We start from the raw sequence: 23,585 nt of genomic DNA, 5'->3' as shown, positions 1-23,585 counted from the left end.
AAAGCCTACATTTAAAAAATGTGTACATATACATTCTGTGCATAAAGTTTTTATTTTATGTGTGTGTGTGTGCTCAATGCATTTGACTGCTTGTGTTTGAATATTTGGTTTGTGGCTCCGCCCACCTAATGACGTATCGGCGTTTATTTGAAGAGTTTACCTCACGATTGGCTGAATCACACATCCATTTGAAATACTCAAAGCTGAACCAGGAACTACAGAGAGGATTCTTCCCGTCTTTTAAGTGGTAAGTCTGTGTCCTCAGACATAATGCTCTCGTTTTACACTGCTAAGAAATTTGCCTTGCGTTAGATATCTGTTACAGACCAGGGAAACCAATAAGCATAATTTTTAGCGATCTTTCGCGCTTTACATTTTCCTAAAGAATCCAAACATTCGTGTTTGCTTTAGCGCCCGCCCCCTCACAGTTTGTGATTGGTCAAACCTCTCTGTTTCTGTGTTGTGATTGGATATTTCCTCAGACTGTCGTAGCTTCAGGTCAAAGTGCAGGAGCTACATGATACGCAGGATGAAAACTGGAAACAGTGTAGATCTGATGCAATTGCATTACGTGGCATTCAAATGAGTCCTGAGTCCACTACATGACTCTCTTTAAATAAATGTTTTGTTCTAATACTGATTGGTTGCATTGCATTTGTGCCAATATGCCTATGTATGCCACATTGACATTTGCATCACTGAAATTAACTAACATTCCCTATAATACTATTCTGTTATATTTAAATTGTATATAAGACGAATTCAGTTCAGGTTATGATTCAGCTCTTAGCTGCACTCACGGTAACCTTTTGTATTGAGCATTTACTAAAATGCGTAGCTAATGCTGTCTTTATTTAATTCATTTTTTAAAAGAAATGCCCTAGGTGCTTACTTTAATCTTAAATCTCTTTCAAACCAAAACCTTTGTAGTTTAGCTTCTGAAAAAGCATAGGCTACTGGTCTCAATTTGAGTCTTCAAAGTGCTTGTACACGTAGCCCTTGGCTATCCCTCTATTTGTGGATCGACCACAGCTCACCCAACTTTCTATGTTGTCTGCAATTTGGAGAAAGTTATCTTTGGGGATTTGCAAGCTTTATGTCATACATTTTTCTAAATATTCTGTAAGCATGTCATTAATAGTGTTGCGTTTCTGTTGGCTGGACTGTCTTGTGAGTTTTGTATCGAAGTCTGACTTGTTCAAATTGCACACTATGTGACCCTACAACTTCCTGGTCGCTGCATTGAATCATCCCCGTTTTACAAAGCCTACGGCTATATAGGCAGAAATAAGAATTTTCTAGAAGATTGGTATGTTTGCCACTTAACAGCCCATGTCAACTTCCTTTAGTGGTCACATTCATTACAAAGGAAGTGTTTGGTCATTGTAGGATTGTAGGTCATGCCCCTGGGCTTGACTCAAACCATGTTGTGTAAACACAGTAATGGTCCTCTTCCTCTGGCATCTTTAGAAAAGTAATCCATTCCTGTTTCTCCCGCTTTGTTGTTGCATGTGGAGCCATTTTAATTACATCAACTTAAAGTAAAGATTAAAGACATCAAACGTAGGATTCTGAGCCGACCCTTGAACTCATTTTACAGGTTTCAGCTCACACGGTCATGCCTCAAGAGAGGATGAAAACAGCCTCATAATTCTCTTCTTTCATGCACCTCTGCACTTCCTCCAGCTCTTCTCTGTTTTCCATGCTAATCAGTCTGTGCTCTTAGCACAGAGCCTGCACACCTTTCCTCAGGAGATCTCCGGCTTATGAGCCAAAATGGATCAGGTCGAAGGTCTACGGCTCGATTTCTCTGGGAGAGGATAGGTCAGGGAGGTTTAAACATCATCAGAAACAAAGACTTGCCCTTTGGCTCATGCACCCTTTTTTCCCAGTCTTTAACAGAAGAAGCTGTATTGATTGCAAATAGTATTGTGAGAGGCGTAGAATTTTGATAAAGCGCTCCCTGACCACCTCACAATAAAAACAACTTGTGAGACTGCAAGTATGGCAAATGCTTTAATGCACTTAACCCATTACCAATTTCAAAATTCCTTGCCTTCCGAACTAACAATTATAACATGATGCATCACAAGATAAGGTGCCTTTTTTTTCTCCTCCGGTTTTTTTCACTTCAGTTGCTATGGAAATCAATCTGAGATCTCTATCGGGAAAGTCAGAGTAGTGTAAAATGAGATGGATTGTATGCTCCTTTAATATAAATGGACAATCTTTACAGTGTTAAACTCACTTTAACACTACATTGAATTATCCGACACATTCAAATACTGAATTCATAATGATTTTGGTCTTATTTTAATATTTTGGTAAATCAGCCAATGACATGACACTCATAATATTTTTTTTTATCCAGATCTTTTCATTTATTTGAAAATACATTAATTAAATTCATACAGGCAGTAATTTATGTGTACCTCTTTCAATTTATGAATTTTTTTACATACATATATACATATATATAGGTATGCTTTAAACTAGATTTTAAAAATATTTAATTGACCCAAAGTTTTTATGATTTATTATCTATATGTAACACAAATCATTTTCTACCCACAACTGATTAATGCAACATACCAGAGGAATTCAGAGCGATTCAACTCTAGTAAGGGTGACTTGCAGGCATGGAAAGACTTTCAAATAGACTATGTCTCGGATCGACCTTCGCATGATTGAATTCCTTGAAGTCCCTTGCCACCTCTGGGGATGTGCCTCACATCAAATTCCTCTTTCTAACTTCAAGATGCTTTCCGTCTTACACAATCACCCATGACTTTTGCAGCAATTTAGGATGTGATTCTGAACTCTGAAAGTGTAAGTGCAAGGCTGTGGTTCACAACTGGTGGGTCACAACCTGAAAAAAAGGAGAACAGCAGGGGGAAAATCTGCTGAATGTCAAAGGTTTACTGGCATGTTCTCATCCTCAAATCTGTGAGAAAAAAATATTTCAAAATCATTTACAAAATTGTCAGTTTAGCATAATTTCATTAAGAAAAATGGTGAATATTTTATTATGCAGTTCGTGGTAATATTAATAATTATCAAGGACTTATCTTTCTGTACAATTAAACATTTTTATAGTGTTGCATTGCCGTTTAATGAAAAATTTCACTCTTATTGAAGACCTATTCTTCTATAAGAGTGAAATTTTACATTGAACGAAAACCTTTTTTTTTCTGTATAGGACGTTAAAGGGTTATGTCAGACGCTTCGTATATAGAACCTTTTAGGGCTTCCCATCAGGGGATCATTTTATGAATTCAGTTTTAATTAAGTTGTGATTAAGCAGTTAAACAGCTTGTAAACACAAGTAAAAAAATGTAACTTGTTAATCATAAAAGTACTATGTATGCAATCATTTAAGACATTTCTCCTTATATAGAACCTTTTTGCCATTAAGGGTTCTTGAGTCAAGAACCTTAGTGTTCTATATTGATACTTTTTTTTTTTTTTTCTTGAAGCAAAACCATTTTAGAACAACTGTCCTTGCTGATTTATTGCTGAGCAATGTTTATCCATTCATTCATATCCATGTAAAGCAAAAGTACTGTCCTTTGGAATTTTGAGTCATAAGTAAACCATAGCAAATCTTTACTTGAGGACTGCAGTAGCATTTTATATTTGATTTCTGAAAGCAAACAGACAGCTCTCACTGTTCACTGCTTTTACTTACTCTTTCCTCATACTTGGTGTATTTTTCATGCTGTTTCTCAGGTGAATGAAGGATGGGGAAAAAGGATGCAAGTTCTGTCAAGCAGCCGGTCGACCAGTACCGTAAACAGATCGGTGAGAACCTCTGTTCTTTGTATAGTCTTTATTTTTTAATATGGATGTTAGTATAACCTTCATCAAATATTCATCCAGTGTTTTATTAAAGAGAGTCTGAAATGCTTTTTCTCCTTCATTTCAGCCACTGTGATTATATTGCTTATGAATTTTACGCATGAACACACTTGATGGTCAGAATGTTCAGCTGGGAACAAGACAGTTTGACTAAGAAAACCCCAAAATAAACAACCTCATAGCCTAGGCTATACTGTACAGTCTTCATATTTAGCTACTAAAGTATAAGTCTCTGAACCTCCTTTTGCTCTGACTTATGCTTAATCTTAATTTAGCATTAGTTTTAGGAGGAAACAATATGACCTATCAATCATGGTAGTACCAGTTAGCATGTCAGTTGTGATAGTGGAAAGAACATGGGGTTTGTTTAATAACGTAGACGGTCGGTATATGGATGCTAGGGGCTGTATGATGTGAAACAGTGCTGTAAACACTTAGCAAAGCTGTACTGTATAAATGTCATTTCCACAAAAGCAAATCCAATTTAGCTGCTAAAATAACACAGTTTAAGACACTGTGAGTTTACACATTGGTTGTGCATGTAAACACACTCACTGATGGAGCAACATCATTGGGTAAATGAAATGGTAGTTTATTCTGATTAAAAATCATGCGCTATTAAACACTGAGTGAGTTTTTGTTTTGCGTTTCGCTACATTTGGTCTTTTCACAGAGAACGTTTAGCCTCTTTTACCCTAAATACTATCTTCCTAGTTTTTGAAAAACGATGATTTTTATTTTATTTTTTTATTTCAGTTTAAACAATATTAAAAAATATATATATAGAGTAATATATCAAAATACACTGCCATTCAAAAGTTTGGGGTCTGTAAGATTGTTTTTTAAATAAATTAATACTTTTACTTAGCAAGGACGCATTAACTTGATCAAAATGTAGACATTTTTTAATGTTGCAAAATATTTCTTTTTCAATGAAATGCTGTTCTTGTGAACTTTCTATTCATCAAAGAATCCTAAGAAAATATATATCATAGTTTCTACAAAAATATTAAGCAGCACAACTGTTTTCAACATTGATAATAAGTAAGAAATGTTTCTTTAGCACCAAATCAGCATATTAGAATGATTTCTGAAGGATCATGTGACACTGAATACTTTTGAAAATTCAGCTTTGCCATCACAGGAATAATTACATTTTAAAATATTTATTTTTGACTGTATTTTCAATGCGGCCAACTTGAAGCCATTGCGAAATCTGTGTGGGGAAATCTTTCGCCTTCACGTGAAATTACAGATCGTGTGGATTCCTATTGAAATGATTTCACCCCTTAAAATTTCGCCAGACAACCGTGAATGTGACCTGACCTTTTGGACTTTTACTCAGAGTAGCTTTTAGTCCAGTTGTATCCTCCATTGTACATCTGGAAGTTCTTAATTTTCATTGTAGGGTTGAGATATGGAGACTTAGTTTTGTAATAGCGCTGAAAAGATGTATTTTTTTCATTGGCACATCACTGATGTAATTTGCAACCCAGTGCACGCCAACATCATCTCCCCGCTGAAAGAACCTGTCTCATACGCATGATTTTATGCGAGTTCATATCGCACCCTTTAGTAGCACTATTAAGCTTGCGTTTCTCCGTCACCTAGCCTTATTGTCCCTGTGCTGCATGACTGTGCTGGCAACATAACAAGCTGAACTCCTGCTGGAGCCTGCGATTCTCAGACATATCCCATTTTGTTTTCTTTCTTTTGCATCTCATCAATTCAAAGTCATAACAGCAGGTTGTGGACAATTGAGCCCCCCCCCCCACTCTTCCTCCCACCTTTTCCATCAGTTGGCTTTGAAAAGAAGTCTATATCAGCCTATTTCAGAGAATCGCTGTTTAACAAAAAAAAAAGCCCAAAATAGCGCAAAGCAACACAAAGGGAGAATACACATCGTAATTTGAGATTGTAATGGGAAGGTAATTTCTATCTTGACAGGTCTTGCTTTCTTTCTTCTTCTTTTTTTTTTTAAAGTAAGAAATCTTTTGTGATGTCAAGTACCTCGTAGGGCTGCTGTAGACACAGTGACTTTAAATACTGTTATTAAGCTGCATAATGGACTCCAGAGAGCTGTCAACCACCAAAAGGGTTCCTCAGGTTTGTGTGGTCATCCCCCTCTTCAAGTCAAGATCATTCACACAGTCCTCTCTGCCTTTGTCCAACAATTATTCGCATGACCAAACACTCAGACTCATCCCTGCCTATTAACTCTCTCTGTTTGTGATCGTTTTAGTGTGAATGTGCACTCAGCTGATCTGTATATGGTCTTGATATCTCTGATGTGATGTGAAGGCTGAATGGATCTTGCATGTTACAGATCTTCTCAGTTTTCTGTGTGTTCTGACACTGGCCATCACGATCATGTCACTGTGCTTTTAGCTGCTGTTCAACACTTGCCACATCCTGTGCGCAAAGGATACACTCGCTCCCAGTGTGAAAACTGTGGTAAACTGCGTCTCTGTGTTGTATAGAATGAGTTGTTTTATTTTCAAAGACAAAGTTCTTTATTTTTGAGCTCTGTGTTCTCCCAGTACATGTGCAATCTGTCAGTGCTGGATTCAAGTTTGGCACATGATGGCCTGTTCACACAAAATCCAAAGTGTTTGGCATGAAAATATACAGCATTTATCTTTTGTTTTTGTAAAAAAAAATTACAAAACATGTCTCTCCAATGTTCAGGATTAGTAGTTATTCAATATGGGGTTTTCGATGACAGATTCTTAAACTTTTGCATGTGGTTGCCTGTAAAATTTTAATATTTAGTTAAATCTGACAGTGTGACAGTTTGACAGTGTGATATTTTGTGAAATAATAAGCCTTCATGAAACATGATCACAACAAATTTCAGTATAAATCTGCTCATAATTTCACTCCTATTTTGTGCCCATTAATTAAATGCAGCCAAAAGAGCCAAAACTTTATGACTAGTCACAGGTGAAGTGAATATTGTTGATTGTCTCCTAACAAGGCCACATATTAAGGTCTGGTTAGATTAGATGGTAAACAAACAATCATTTATCGTAGTCAATGTGTTGGATGCAGAAGAAATGGGCAGGAATAAAGATCTGAGTGACTTTGACAAGGGCCAAATTGTTATGGCAAGGCGACTGGGTCAGAGTATCTCTGAAATGACAAGGCTTGTGGGTTTCTCCTGGTCAGCAGTGGTGAGAATTTACCAACAGTGGCCCGAAGAGGGACAAACCACAAACCGACGACAGGTTGTTGGACATCCAAGGCTCATCGATGCACGAGTGCAACGAAGGCTATCCCATCTGGTCCGAGCCAAAAGAAAGTCTACTGTGGCACAAGTCACACAAAATTTTAATGATAGTTATGGTAGGAATGTGTCACAACACACTCTGCCGTGCGGGGCTGCTTAGCCGCAGACAATCAGAATGCCAATGAATGTCCAGAATGTCCACTGGCGAAAGCACCTACGAAAAGCACGTGAGCATCAGTTCTGGACCTTGGAGCTGTGGAAGAAGGTCACCTGGTCCCATGAGTCCCGTTTTCTTTTACATCATGTGGATGTGTGCGCCGTTTATCTAGGGAAGTGATGGCACCAGGATGCACTGCGGGACGATGACAAGCCTGCGAAGGGAGTGTGATGCTCTGGGCAATGTTCTGCTGGGAAACCCTGGGTCCGGCCATTCATGTGGACGTAATTTTGACACATGCCTTCTACCTAAACATTGTTGCAGACCAGGTACACCTCTTCATTACAATGGTGTTCCCTGGTGGAAGTGGCCTCTTTCAGCAGGATATTGCACCCTGCCACACGGCACACATTGTTCAGGAATGGGGAACATGATGAAGAGTTCAAGGTGTTGCCCTGGGCTCCAAATTCCCCAGATCTCAATCCAATTGAGCATCTGTGGGATGTGCTAGACCAACAAGTTCGATCCACGGCGACTCCACCTCACAACCTACAGGACTTGAAGGATCTGCTGCTAATGTCTTGGTGCCAGATACCACAGGACACCTTCAGGGCTCTTGTAGAGTCCATGCCTCAGTGGGTCAGAGCAGTTTTGGCAGCAACAGCATGTAAGGCAGGTGGTCCTAATGTTTTGGCTCATCTGTGTATTCTTCATGTGTAATATGAAGGTCGAATTTCATAGAGATGCAGAGTTTTGTTGGCACACAAAATATGCCAAAAATTCAGATTTTTTTGGTCAGACCCTTACAATTTCTTCATCAAGTTATTTATCTGTTTGTTGGCCAAATTGGGCAGTGGGTTTATCAGAGCTTTCTTGCAATCTTATAACAGGAATAATTGCAGAATGCTTTTCTCCACTCTCCAAAGAGCTTGTTTTCTCCCATAATGAAATGCGATTTGTGAATTCGCTATATCACGTTAGAAAAGCACCAGGCTGATGGGAGGGGAATCTGTTTGTGGATGAGGAGTCATGGCTTTTGAAATGAAATCGGCTGCAGCAGTTTTGAAAGGCACCCTTGGCCCCGTGGGTTGATTCTTGTCACGTCCTTGTCAACATCTGACAGCACAGTGTGTACGGAGGGGTCATACCGCTCAAGTCCACAGGAAACAGTGGCACATTATATTAGAGAGCCTCCACTCCGCTTTTGGAAAACAAGCAGGGGGAGGTTTCGCTCTGCAGCGATGCAATTGAATGGTGATTAATGAGTGAAGGTGCGTTCAAAGCCCGCCTTTGTATCGCGGGCCAATTTGAGCTCAACAGCGGTGAGACGGCAGAGCCAAGGAGGCCAGCGAGTCGTCATAATCATCGAGTCCTCACGCAGAGAGAAACGCCTCATTGAACTCGATGGCGTGTGATTCAGCGTACTGGCAGGACCACAAAGTCTCGCTATATAAACAATTTATTTCAAACTCTGATATGATTACAATTAACTATTCATTTGGAACAGATGTCTGAGGCTGTTTGTTGTGGGTATTTACACCACAACAGGAAGTTTCAAGAAAAATAAGACACACACCTAATCTGTCCCAGTTGGCTTGGAACAAAACGAGTTTTGCTTTCCACGCCGTGTAAAATCTCCTCAGGTGCAAGCGTAAAATACTGTAGACTCAGAGAGAGGTTGAGAAAGACAGTCATATGTTGTAGGAGTGTTTTGAAGCTGACATAATTCCTTTTTTGCTGTACATGCTGAGGCAGGTTGAAATTGAAAAGGCTTTTTTTTTTTTAAACCCATAAGCTTGGATTCACACTTCTCTAAGCTCCGCCCCCTGGCAACTATTGCTACAGAATACCCCATAGGAATGAATATTTATATGAACATTTATTTTTATTTTGTTAATTGGTTATACTTTTTTTAAATATTGGGTCTACCATTAAATGGCACCATTTAGTGGATCTCAAAAGTAAAAATACCCAACAACCGTATTCACAAGTAAAGTAACCTCTTTAATATACTTTTATATGTGCTAAACTTACTATTCTCAAACAAATTTATTTTCAGTGAGAAATGTGCATCTTAACAATTAGACATTATTGAAAACAAAGATTGTAGATTGATGAATATGTATTTGTCATAAAGCAGAAATAAAGGAATAAAACAAAATTCTGCATAAAAAAAAATCATATTGATAATTTAAAGCCAATATTGGTGGATCTCTTTTATTATTATTAATTTACTTTGGAGTTTCTTTTGACATTTTTGATAACACCTGTTAAATTTCATTAGAAATGATCCAAACATAAGATCTTCCATAGACGTATATTACAAAAGAAAGCTTGGCTGATAATTTGACAAACAACAACAGTTGCTAAAGGATTGGTCAGTAAAGTTTTTTTAATGCTGGACTTTTGCACGGATGATTGGCATTCATGCCCTGCAGTCCCGTCCCATGGAGACCAAACTGAGAACTATTCCAGAAGTCTCTGCAAACAAAAACAGTGTTCATTATTTAACAGCTCAGTGTGTGAACCAAGCTTCATATCCCATCATTCAGCTCTGGAACAAAATAGCAGGATGTTTACCTCTGATAATGGCCTCTTGCAGGCCCGCGTCGCACACAGAAGGTGCACCATAAGGCAGGAGAGACCTGCGAATGTCCCTGGGGAGGGGTCAGTGTCTAGCTTCGGCATCTGAGAGTGTCCAGCCCTGCAATCTGCAGTCTGAAGATGGATAAGGACACTCTCTCTTTCCCCCTCTCCATGTAAATAAGTCTTAATGAGGCAGGAGTTGCACTTGAAACGGCCCCTGTGTGTCAACAGCTCTCACGGAGACCTTGAGTCTGACCCGGGTCTGCCGCAGCCCGCAGGACGGCCCCCTCCTTTTCCCACCAAGCTGTTGCCTTCCCATTTTTTGCTTCTTTTCCTTCGTCTGTTTGTTTCTAATTAGAGACACGACGCTCCTCGCACACCTTGCACACATACGCTCCAGGTGGCCGCTTTGCCTGGCGGGTTCGTTGCAGTGAGATTGCCTGATAATAACTGCCACTGAGTGTGCCACGGTGTTAACACAATGGAGTACGACCACTGTTTACTGCATACTATGCTCTGTATACGGCATACTACTTTTTTAAAAATAGGGTGGGAAACAGTATTTATTTACAGGTAAATGACAAATAAGAGTGTTCATGATAAAGAAAAGGAATCATCTTTTAAAGCACACAAGTTCTTAAAAATGTTCATGTTGGTTCCATAACTGGTTACATGACATTTTTGTTAAATTACATTTAAACTTATGTAAAAATAAGTAATAAAAAGTTTACATATTAAAACAAATACATCTTAATCTTTATATTTAAGTGTATTCTAGTGTTCTTTTTTTTTACAAACATAAATTATTAATTAATTAATTAATTATTATTATGTTTTTAATATCAATATTATAAATAGTTTCTGCATTTTGGTTACACCGTGTGACCTTGATTTGGCAGCCTTTTGTTCAAATATTAATGTTCAAATATTAAATATTAATTAAGCAATGAAGCAGATTTGTTACAATTATTATTATTTTTTTTATGAATTAATCATTCTTAGAAATTATGCCAAACTAGGTTTTCTTTTGAATTTCAGGTTTTCATTTAATCCTTTTAATGAATTATTTCTCCATTACAATAGCAGACTTGTTTTTACTTATTATTTCTGAAATTAAAAACATGCCCATAATATAATGCTCGTAATATAAGAGCTGTATTCAAGTCATTGTATGTGTGAAAGGCATTTTTATTGTATTTTGGAAGAAATGAATAATTGATAGGACAAAAAAAAAAAAAAAAAAAATATATATATATATAGTGTCACGTCATTGACCCTTATACCACAGTAAACACAACATTCTTGTCACATTACCTCTTTATATTGCATGTAATGAAGAAACGGTTACCATCAGGGGAAAAAATAAAATTTTGGGCCATTTTTAATCCAAAATTTTTTTTTTTTTTTTTTTTTTAAATGTCTTAACTCTTGCCATGTCTGATCCAGTAATACTGTGGAATAAAAAAAGTTTACGATAGTCCGTCTTTGTATTTTAAGATAAATCAAGTCTAAAGCAGCCCTGCATAAATTAAATGCTAATTTGTCTTATATAAGGTGGTACAGAAGGTTAACAGCCTCATATTAAGGCATGTTAATCAGGGGTAAAACAGGCAAATACATTAAGGCCAACTAAGAATGTTTCAGCAAAATCCATTAGTTTAATGATTCATAATAGAACATTGATGAAGACGATTGCAAATGCATTATATTTGTTTTATTAAAACTTTGTTTAGCTGTTAAATGAAAAAAGCTTTCAGCCTAACTCAAAATGCAAATGTAACTCCAATTGTCACATGGTAGAAATGACCCGTGCGCCTCATTTTCTCTCTCAGGAAAACAGGATTACAAGAAAAACAAGCCGGCGCTGCGAGCCACTCAACTGAAGGCAGAGGCGAAGAGGAGTGCTCCGGGAATCAGGGTGAGATGGCTGTCTTTCATTCTCATTACCTCCCCCTGTATCCCAACTGATCCCTCTCTCCCCCATCTGCCAAACCACACACACACAAGCATTATTCATCACACCTCTCCAACCTGAGAGCAACTCAAGCAGTCTCCATATTGATGAGGCAGAGAAGAGTCGTTTGACTCTCAGAGGACTTGCTCTCTTTCTCCCTTTCCATCTCCATTGCTTTCTCTCTGTTTTTCTTTTTCCCTCAGCTGTCACTCCAGAATAATAATCCAGAGTTTGAGGAAAAAGCCTTTTTATTCACCATCTTTGAGTGATTTCCATTTATTAGTGGCACTGGTTTGGTCAAGCATACGTAACTGTTACGGTTGCTCATACTGCTCCTCCTGGATGTTTGCGATATGGACATGATACCTAAAATACTACCTGACTGTTATTTGCGATTTCATAAAAAAGGTTAAAAAAGGTTCAAACTAGCCTTGAAGGTGAAACTTGTCTAAAGACCAGAACCTCAAAGGCTATGTTCACTGTCAGTCCAAATTTGATTATTTGTGAATCCGATTGGAATCTGATCTAAAATGATTGACTTGACGTGATGTTTTTTTTGCCATTCACACTTGCTAAATCTGATTGGATTTCAATTGGATCTGCACAAAAATCGTATTTGGACTGACAGTCCGAATGTAGCCAAGAGCCCTATTCAGACGGGGTTAACTTTACAAGGGTTGATGGAGTAATGTAATTTTACCACAGGACGTCTGTAATATTAATGGCCCGCACAGGATAAGATATCTCAGTAAAACTAGCAGAAGTGGGAGGGGTAACTCGATTTGCGCATTGTCACCCTCCTGTCGTGTTGTCATGTGTGTTGCTTCCTGATATCACGTGCGCAAACAATCTATATTTATAGGCCATTACACCCAAAAACTAAAATTCTGTTATCACTTACTCACCCTTATGTCGTTCCAAACCTGTATTCATGAAACCTGAATTTTTTTTTTTTTTTGGAACATAAAAGATATTTTGAAAAATGAGAAGTGTTTTTTTTTTTTCAATAGTCACCAAGACTGGTTACCAACATTCTTCAAAATATCTTCTCCTGAGTTTCACAGAATAAAATTAATTCATCCAGGTTTGTAACGACATGAGTCAGAAAATTTTTGGCTGAACTATCGGTTTCAGAACATCTTAGCAACCATATAGTGAGACTGAGTTTTGCATGAACAAAGGCCACTCATGAGTACATGTAAAAAAATATATATATATATATCATTTTTAGATTTCTTTTTTCTTTTTCATTTTGCGCAAAAATGTATTTTAAATTGATTAATGCCTTATTTTTTATGTAGATTTTATTGTTAACAGAATTAATTAAAACTACTGCTTTAGAATTGTCTGTACATATTCTCTCTTCATCCCTGTTAAGTTTGGCAGGGTGCTTATTTTTGTTTGGTTTTTGGCATGAGAATTTGTGGTGCAATATGTTTTATCAGTTCTCTCAGAATCCAGAGCTCCATATTGGGCATTGCAGCCAAAACAGCTAGTTACTAAGACCGCTCACTGACAACAATGATCTGAAACTAATTCATAATTCATAAGCTGCAATATTTTCACAGTGGACTAAGCATTGTAGAAACACTGGGGCACGTCTGCACATAGCTGAATACAACTTAAAACGTAGCATTTGCTTGCATTGGGTTTAGTTTGGTATGAAGAAATCAAATGTGAAGGCTGAAGATTAACTGGTCTTAGCAACTCAATTGTTATTGTAAAAAAGCCAAGCCCTCATTACAATTCTTCTAAGTCTCATTAGTCTTTCATCCAATTACTGAGGCTTAAGGCCTTGTCCACACTAATACGTTTTCATTTGAAAACGCATATTTTCCTCTCCGTTCTGACCTTCCGTCCACACTGTTTTTGTCAACGAAGACAGCTTTTTGAAAACGCTCTCCTAAGTGGATGAATTTGAAAACAGCGTTTTCGCATTGTAGTGTGGACTGTGAAGGTATTTGAAAATTATGTTTTGTCATAGTTGTGACGCATAGTTATACCGGTATTGTTGTGTCTGCTATTTACTTTCATAGCGTTGCTAAAGAGAAATGTTCCTTTGTAGAACCTTCATATTGCATTCCTGCATAGATGACAGAAAAATATGCTGACAATTACGTTTTAGACCATACAATTTTGAGTCCAACCTGGATGCAACTACCCTGGCTAACGTCAGACCTCTTTCTCATTGAGACGTGGTCTGGGAACCACATGTTCATTTTCTCGTATTTGAGGCGTGGTTTACGAATGCCTAGAGCCGTTTATTGGGCGCTACGAATGTCTATCAAATGCGCCTGTACGTAGCTCAAAGCCAATCGTTTCAATTATACCAGATGACTTATGTAGAGCGACAGAAATTCGACGAGGAAGAAGACTAAATAAATTTGCGTTCTAAACTACTTAGAACACTATCTAAGGCTGCATCGAAAGGTAACTTTGCCTCTGATGCCATGTTGGATCCATAGATATAAACAAACTGCTTTGGTGTGTTGCATAGACGTCGTCATCGTCTTGCTGCTCCCTCCCCGTTCTGTGATTGGTTCCCTTTTTGAGGGGAAAATCTGGTCCATGGTGTCCAGGCTGCCTAGCAGCGTGAATAAAATCACGCTGCGCACAAGGCAGCATGGGGAAACCCAGGCTAGGATGCAACAGTGAGTGGTGGGATATTTTGCTCATAAAACAATCATGCCAGAAGAATAGCGCGATAACTTTATTATGTCTGCTCTCTCTGTATCATCTCGTGAACTTTTGTTATGTTTTACGGATGTGCAGTAAGGGGATTTTAAGCATTTTCTGACATTTTCAACTTTTGGAAAATGCTTGAAAATGCTAGTGTGGATGGGGGAGTCACTCCATTTTCAAATGTATCCATATTAATGTAGACAGCCTAAATCTGAGGAAATGATGAATTCCATGTGCATGTTTTAAAACAAAAACATCTTGTCCATAATGACTCTAAATCTTTATTTGGGACCTACTAAATGTCTTTCCACAGGTATGTGTGAAGCCTATGAGCTCAGTGGTTAAAACATTTGTTTACTGCTGAAAGCAACATCCCTTCCTTCTGCCAGAAATGTAGTTTATTGCATACAGATTTGGTCATTGGCTTGGCACGTTTCTGAGGAACGTGGACGCTGATTTGTTTGTTCTGGTTCGAAATGTGACTAATGGACCCCTGAGCTCCACACTTGAGTTTTGTTCTGGCTCTGTGGAATGCCTCCTTGGCTTTGTTTTTTTCTATGGAGTTGACTCATACTTTTACCACTTGTTTTTCCACAGGCCATTTTCTCTGGCTGTGCATGCTTGGCAGGTGGCTTTCCATATATGACCATCCCTCACTCGACCCGCCGAAACGCGCACACGTTCTTCTTTTTCATCTTCCATCGTTCTTTAGCGTTGGTCCCGTTTGTGAGTGCTGTATGAGGCTCTGGAGAGCAGGTTGAGGCTGAGGTTTGGGCTGTCTTGGGGTCCATGTTGGCAGCACGCTCAATCTGCTGTTCTCCACGCGGTGGCCATTTGGTTTGCTGGGATGTTGCCTGCCAGCTTGGGGAGGCAGCGGGCGCTCGACCACCTGCTGTGGGCACTGCTTGGCTCCCTGGTGCCTGGCTGAGCGGATGGCATCACCTGGCACAGAGTAGAGGTGCTGGCGGCCTCAGCTGTGTGGGGCGTCTGGCCTGAAATAATCAGTGCCAGCTCACTAGCCCTGGAGCTGAATATCGTGAGCCCGCTGGCCAACTTTAACTGTTTCACTCTTCACTACATTCCATTGCATGCATAAATAAGTCAGTGATTTTTAGCTAAGATTCTGAAATATCCAAAAGTGCCATAGTAAGTAGTACCATGCTTTTTAGGCATGTTGGTGATAACCAACACCAGGCCTATGAATTAAGTATAATTTTAGTGTAACAATACTTTGAATTTGACATTGAAGTGAATTTGAATTCTAGATTATTCCAAGTCAATCAAATGTCCTTGTGAACTGGAATCAAGTCAATCTAAATTTGGGATGCACAGATTGTGTCATGGCTGATAAGCGACTAGATTCCGATATACTATTTTGTTAAGGTGATACTTTCTGGCACAAGAGACAAACACCAGCCTCCTAAATTAGGTATAATGGAACCATTCTTAGAATCTAAATTCTAATTTAAATTAGGGGTACATGGATATTACAATTCTGGTCAATACTGTTAAGCCGTTATTTATTTTTGTGTTTTAACTGATAAGCAATAAATTGCAAATACTGAAATTCTATACTATTTTGTCCAAATAAAATAACAAATAAAACCGTAAATTAATAAAAACTGTAACACTAAAAATGTTAAATTATTAATTTTTTTAGAATAAAAAAAAAATAACACTAAATAATAAATACTTAATAAAAAATGTGTTAAAATAACATTTAACAGTGTTATTACATTTTTTGTTTTTAAAGATAACTTTCAGTGAGTGTTAAATGGCAAAGGTAATCTAAAAGTAATAATAGAGGAAATGAGAATGCGCAATTTAATATGCAATATCAACTTTTAATAAAAAAGCTCTATTATCAGCCAATATTTGAAATGGCACTAATAATATTGTGCATCCCTAAACTAAATTTAACTTGTCGACATTTCTTTGTGTACTGCAAGGACATACAGTACATACCTTTAATATAAAACACTCTTTTGTAAAACAGCACAGGGACGTTTCCAAGTATGTGGCCACAGATCTGTTTGCAAACTGTGTTTATGAGTCCCATTCACACCTCCGTATTTCATCCGGTCTGTCAACACTCGTATGAGTGAAACTCTCATTTTTATGCCTCGCACACACTCTTCCTCTCTCACAAACACCGCGCAGCACACCAGCCAGCGGTCGGAAGTGGGTGAGGTATTACAGCACACCTGGGTCGGGCTGAGATAACTACACAACCACTTAAAATGGGGGAGTAAATCCCACTTCAGCTGTTTCTGTTGGACGCGGATGCTGGTGTGCCGTAACGCTCCTGGCCGTAAGGGCCAATGTTATGAACACAGGGCTATATGAGATAATACCACAAAATTCTTTGAAACTAGAAGACTGTGAGAATTCATACAAGGACACATGAGGAAATGTGAGTGTGTGTGTGTGTGTAAAATACAGTGGCCTGTCGCCAGATGAATGGGAACTCACTCCCGGCATGCCACAGCTGCTGTTGAGAGCCACATGATGCTGTTGGGAATATTCCAGCGTTTTCCATCAGAATGTGGGAGACTGAAGCGTAGGCCGCTGAATTATTAGCTTCTTCAAGACAACAAGGTCTCCTCTCTTCACTCACATACGCTCATCTGACAATTTCATTTTCACACAGCCTCCTCTGGACTTACTGTATGACTGTCTTTTTCCTCATAAAAGAGTATGAGACCACATCTGTATTCATGGCTTTTTACTTGCCTTTTCAAGAAAGGATTTTTGGGGCAATGATATGATTCTCCTTTTTTATCATGTCTTACACATTAAAAATAAAGTAAAATTGCAACAGGGTTGTTTACGGAAGAGGATTAGGGCCAAGCAATAATAAAAAAAATAAAACCATCTCGAGATTAAAGTCGTTATAATGCGAAATTAAACTAGTTAAATTTCGAGAAAAAAGTCGAAATACAATCTTGAGAATAAACTCATTAAATTTCGAGAAAAAAACTCGTTAAATTTCGAGAGATTGTATTTCGACTTTTTTTTCTCGAAATTTAACTAGTTTAATTTCGCATTATAACGACTTTAATCTCGAGATGGTTTTATTTTTTTATTATTGCTTGGCCCTAATCCTCTTCCGTAGTTGTTTAACTAAACTAAAACTATGAAAAATCTTTTTAGTAATAGTAATAAAATCGTAATAATTGTAAAAAAAAAACTTAAGCGAAGATTACAAATGTTGTCTTGGCAACTAACTGAAATAAAATAAGTTGAAATTGAAAAGAAAATAGAAAAGCTGATGCAAAATATGAATAAATAAAGGCAAGATTAGTCTCATGGAGTAACTAAGAAAACTTTATGATCTTCATATTTCAAAAATGTGTGATGGATAAAGTTTGTACACTTAACATGTATGGAAAATATGTAAATAAAAATGTTTCAATGTAGTTGTATTTTGTATTTTTAGAAAATGTTCAATTTCTCATTTTCATCATCTTGGACTGTCTTATTAGTCATTGACCTTCTTGTAAACAGGACACATTTAACTACTCTGTCCTTTTTTTTGTTACTTAAGCCTGTATTTAAAAATTGGAAAACATTTGCCACACAAGAGACAAACGCAAAACAATTCCCTTTGGATGCGATGACACTTAGGCTCCGACACAAAGCGGTTAAATAAAGAACGTGAATCAGCATAGGCCTCTGGTAATGTATGAAACTGAAGTGCATGAAATTTAAAAGTTTTCCAATTAAGAGAGGCTTAAGCTGTTTGGAGTCTGGCTGGAACAAGATAAATGCAGCGGGCAGCGAGTGCTAATGAGGACATACACACTGATGACTGCTGCCGCAGCTTGTACACAGATAGTCATGGCTGTCGTGGAGGCTTTTAATAGCCCCTTACAATTTATCTGCTACAATTATTATTAGCCTCCTGTTTGCTGGGTGGCTTATCTCGTCCTGCTCGGGGTGGATTTGCTTGCTGCTCCGTGTTTGATGTGTGTGTGAGTTTGTGCGTGCATGTGTTTATGTGTGAATGAACACAGGAGGGGGAATAGATGGATGTGTGTGATATTATTTCACTTTCTCTCTCTTTCTGTACTGCTTTCTTTCTTTTCCTCTGTGCTGCTGTCTTTGAAGAACATACTTTGAGATGACTACAAGAGGATACATGATGCCATGGATTACTGATCAAACAACAATAGCAGGCCATAGGCAAAATTATTTGCATTCATCACATTCCTTTAGCTTATTAATGCATTAAGGTCTTGTTTAAAATAACAGATTGTGCATCCTATCACTCCCGTTTTATCATGTTGTGTTGCTGTTTCCATACCCTCTTTTCAGAATTTGTTAGACCTTCAGCATCTTTAAAAAAATATTCCTTGGAAAATCTGCATAACTGATATTTAAGCTTATCACACAAAGCAAAATAAATGAAATTACACACATGGTCCCATTGAAAAGTTTACATCCCCTTTGATCATAATATCATGTGTTGCCTCCTTGAGCATTTTATATCTGTTGTATAGATACATATGTGTGTGTGTAAAGTGCCCCTATTATGCTATTATAAAAGTTCCTAATGTTTTTTAGAGGTCTCCTACAATAAATTTACATAAAACACTTTAAAGTTATCATAATTTACACTGCACATCACCTCATTTCTCAATTTAGAGTGATCTGTTATCTGAGGTAACTGTCTTAGTTATGTATTTCAGAAATGTACATATACAATCACAGTTAGCTAAAAATGCATTTATTTAAACACTGTGATAGTTTAAGGCAGAAACAATGAGCTCATTGAAGTAATGAATACTTAAAAATAACCTTCTTGCAGATTCTACAGGGGGTGTATAAACTTATGAGCAGACCTTTGCCATAAAGTTCTCACAGCTTTTAATATATCCTTGAAATTTTCTCTAATTACAATTCATGTCTATAAAAACATCAACTTCTAGTACACTGAGCCAAAAGTAAGTCTCACAAGTGCACAAGTTTTGATTAGAAAGTTTGATAACGAGTTATCAAGATAAAGAACAATTGCTTAGTTAAATACTTGAGTGCTCCTAATGAAACAGGTTGATGAGGATTGTAATTTAACACAAAAGGTAATAAATGACTTATTTAAATCTAATTCATGCTTGAATACCACTCCTTCAGCCATCATCAATTTAGCTCGGGCATTAAGCTCCCAACAACTCTTAATTAGAACAAAGACATTTCTGGGAGATTAACTTTCTCTGAGCCTGCTGGGTCTGCCAAACCCTATTTGTGTCACAGCGAGAGTAAAGATAAAGAGCTCCAAATATACTGATACTAATGCTGAACATTTGTGGTGTGAATTACATATCTGTGTTTTGTTATGCTATGTCTGATCATGCTATGAAAAGGATAGTGTTTCATTATTTCTTAAACTTCTAGGGAATGGCATTGCAATTAATAGGTATTTTAAAGCAGAATTAACTAAATATGTATTTTAATAATGCAGCATGAACATTCCAAGAACATTCTTTTTTTCTATGTAGGCTTCCTAATGAGTAGATTCAGGTTAATGCAAGATTATATATTCATGCAGGTTCTTCATAACAGTTGGTTTCTGGGTTTTATAAAGCATTGATTTTATGCGAATAAAAGGTTCTTAGTTGAACTTTAAAGTGTTCTTCTATGGCATCAGACTGTAAAACCTCTTTTTGTTTTAGATCTGACTTGAAACACATTTCAGAACACATTGAAGTCATTTTAATGTCTCCACACTTAAGTCATGGTTTAAAACAATCACAGTGTTTAACATTTAGGGGCTTTCGCACCGGTGGAACGTTTTCATAGTTTCAATAACTATTGGCAAATGTACTCTCTTTTTGGCTTGTTCACATCTTTTTAGGGGACTAAATTAGCTCCTACGTCAGAGTAGTCAAACCCAGCACAATTGGAACTAATTGGCGCTTAAATGTTGTCATTGTCAACTGGCTTACATCACTTCAGAGTTCCTACTGGCGGTGCAAATGCAACCAGGAAAATGGCCAGAGGGGAACATTTAGTTCTCAGGGGACCGCCCTGGTGGCTAGTTCCTGTAACTGTGTTCCTATAACTATCCAGTGCGAAAACCCCTTTTTATGTATTAATTTGATGCTAGTGCGAGTAATTCTTATTATTTACTCTTATTTAGCAAAGTCTGAATCCGAAAGAGTAAACCGTTTTTCATTTTTTCTGATTGCAGGACGTCATATTGGTCATTGTGGCTGTTCTGGTCTTCCTGCTAGGCATCTATGCATTCTTCTATCTCAACCTGAGCACTGAGCTGGATCTGGATGTGGACATGGACTGAAGGACTTTTCTCAGATATGCCATCTCAGAGGATTCTGGGTGGCTGGATACATGAGCCATTCATGAAGTGCCATAGTATTACACATTTCCTTTCAGCGTCCTCTTCTATGCCTTTTAAACCAGCATAAACTGCGTGAAAGGAACGAAGATGAGTCTTAAAGTGTGCAGAAGCATCACAGATTTTTTTCCCCCAGTGTTTATCCTTGATAATTTTTTCGATTATTAATAAAGCTCCACATGCCCCACAGCTTTGAGATTAGAAGAACCAACTTGTTTTCTCTTTGGATCTTTTAGTTGTAAAGGAATAGTTCATCTATATATCAAATTTCTGTAATCTTTAACTCCTCTCATGTCTTTTAAAAATGCATTCGGCTTTCTGCATGAAACACAGAAGGAGTTATTTATGGCAGAATTTCCAGGCTGTTGTTTTTTTATACAATCAAAGGCAAGATTTTCACTGAATAACAACTTAAATTTCAGTGAGTTTTACACAAAGTTATGGCTTCAGAAGACTTGGAATATACTTTTATGATTCTTATGCATGGTGCTTTGTGGAGTTTAACAGCTTCTGGCTCTATGATTGTATAAATTCTAAACTTCTTCTTTTGTGTTCCACAAAAGAAAGTCATCCAGGTTGGGAATGACATGAGGGTGAGTAAATGATGACAGAATCTTCATTTTTGGGTGAACTATCCCTTTAAACCTCTGGTGTTCTTCGTGTGGCAGTCAAAAATGACAAGACAAAAAATGAATTCCCAATGAAATGAATTTTTTTTAGTTTGATAATGTTTTATTTAACGTTGTGTATTTTTAGGGGATTTTATGGTACTAAATTAATTTTGCATAGTAGTTATCCGTTTATTCACTTTTTGAGCATAGACCTAAAATTAAATGCTTTGGAGCACAGACTTAAGTTTGGTCTCTTTTTAAAGAAGACACTAGGCAGATTATTGCTAAGTCATAAAAGTTTAAATGTTCTTGTTATGAAAAATGCACAAAAATGCTTTTTTCATATTTTATATGAAATGTATAGTTTTCAAAACAAGTTTTTTTCTAACTGCGAGAAAATCAAAGCCATAAATCTAAACTAGTTGTATTCCAAATCTGAGGATGATATCTCAAAAAATTAGCTTTCAGTAAAATTTTGTTTGGGTGCAGTACCAAACGTTTCCACTAGATGAAAGTAATTTCCTATTAATTTCCAATGCTGTCATGAGGAGCATCACGAGGAGTGCAAGTGTGACTGGGGTCAGGACCATTTAACCTTTTCGAATCATGTCCATGATTTATTGATTTATTTTCACAAAGCAAGTGTCAAAACCGTTACCGAGTTTTGTACCATTCCAAAGAAGTAAAAAAACTCCAAAAATCCAAACTGTTAATCTTTTTTTTTTCCGTTCAAAAATAAACGAAGAGCACCAGAGGGTTAAACGTTTATCACACAATTGTTTAATAGCACAGATGTAATTTTTTTTTATTATATTGGTTGGATTTACCTGCTCGTGCAAATTAATTGCATAATGTCTTACTCTTCTCCTATCCTGTGGAGAATTTGTTTAATATTTTAGGGTTCCCCCCCCCCCCCCAAAACCAGGTAGACGAAAAGAGATGTTACATTCCATACCACAAACACCCTCTTACAAATCTAGACATCTCAATGCTGGAGATCAGAGACAATCTGTGATCTTGTTTGTGTGTAATGCTTGCATTCTCTGTCTCATCGCACAGCTCGTTAGCATATCAAACATCACAAACTTTGGTTATTGAAAGCCGAAAGAGCATCAGTGAAGATGCCAAACATTACCATGTAGACCTTGATGTGCTCTCTGCTTTTGTATGCGTGTGTGTGTGACCTCTAGAGACACGTATAGTACAGAACTTGAAGCATTATCAATCAGCGAGGTGCTGTTACTTTTAGCTATATGCGTCTTTTGATGTATCTCAGAAGATGAAACGCGTGGCCCTGCCTTGGTCTCTGACATCCAGTGCTTCCTTTACACACTGCTGGGCCTGTGTGTGTGTGTGTGCGTTCGTGGGAGAAAAGAGAGAGTCGTAGTGTGGAAAATGAAAGGCTGAAGCTGATGACATTCAAAGTTCATTTACATTCTCTTTGTATAGCGCATTGGATCTCGTACAAACGCACAGCTACGACTTATTTCGTTCCAGGCCAAGAGAGTTGTTTTATCTTTCCCTGCATGAGGTGTATGTCTCTAACTCAGGACAACTGCTTTTCTGCTCAACCCTTATTTTCCTGGGATGTCTGACTGTTATCATTAATTCAAGGATTGATACCCTATTGAACAAAACATTTTTGTAGTCTGTCTTTGATTTAGACTCGAGAGCTTTCCAAATTCTTTCATAGTGAGATTGAACTAAACCAAAACAGAGTCTCATGTTCCTTGTTGACTGTTTTGCTTGTTTTTCTTCTCTTGTTTCTATCATACTTGAGATAAAATAATAAACATTTGTCAAACCACATTGATACTGATAAAAGCTTAGTGTGTTTTTTTTTGTAATCGTATAACAACGTTGAGCTTATAAATAGTATCTGTTTCAGTGCCTTGTGGCGTTCGACTTGTTAATGCCAAACAAACACACACTAAGGGGCTGTTTACACGACAACGTTTTTAACTAAAAACGGAAAACTTTTTAAGCGTTTTGGCCGTTCGTTTACACGACAACGGCGTTTTAGGTGCCTGAAAACGCAAACTTTTGAAAACAGATTTCAAAGTGCATGTTTTTGAACGGTTTCCGTGTAAACAACAAAAACGCGAATCTGCGAAAACGATGACGTCGTGCATATTACGTGTTCAATCTTTAGT

The 23,585-nt window shown here is 37.5% G+C and overlaps 1 protein-coding gene across 1 annotated transcript; it reads left to right on the top strand.

Annotated features, from left to right (window-relative positions):
- Positions 1-154: 154 nt before the first annotated feature.
- On the top strand, positions 155-23,246 carry triqk (triple QxxK/R motif containing). Its single transcript, XM_079878061.1, has 4 exons — positions 155-247; positions 3,730-3,801; positions 11,663-11,748; positions 20,657-23,246. Exons 2-4 carry the CDS (start codon positions 3,741-3,743, stop codon positions 20,762-20,764), a joined length of 255 nt encoding a protein of 84 aa, XP_079734187.1. The 5' UTR covers positions 155-247; positions 3,730-3,740; the 3' UTR covers positions 20,765-23,246.
- Positions 23,247-23,585: the final 339 nt, after the last annotated feature.

Source organism: Squalius cephalus, assembly GCF_949319135.1.
Source record: "Squalius cephalus genome assembly, chromosome: 8".
In the NCBI taxonomy this organism is placed as follows: Eukaryota; Metazoa; Chordata; class Actinopteri; order Cypriniformes; family Leuciscidae; genus Squalius; species Squalius cephalus.
Note: the sequence above shows the minus strand (reverse complement) of the source record. Positions and strands in the feature narration are given on the sequence as shown.

Coding starts and splice junctions, on each gene's coding strand:
- triqk (XM_079878061.1), top strand. CDS start 3,741: ATGGGGAAAAAGGATGCAAGTTCTGTCAAGCAGCCGGTCGACCAGTAC. Junction 3,802..11,662: donor CCAGTACCGTAAACAGATCG/GTGAGAACCTCT, acceptor TTTCTCTCTCAG/GAAAACAGGATTACAAGAAA. Junction 11,749..20,656: donor GGAGTGCTCCGGGAATCAGG/GTGAGATGGCTG, acceptor TTCTGATTGCAG/GACGTCATATTGGTCATTGT.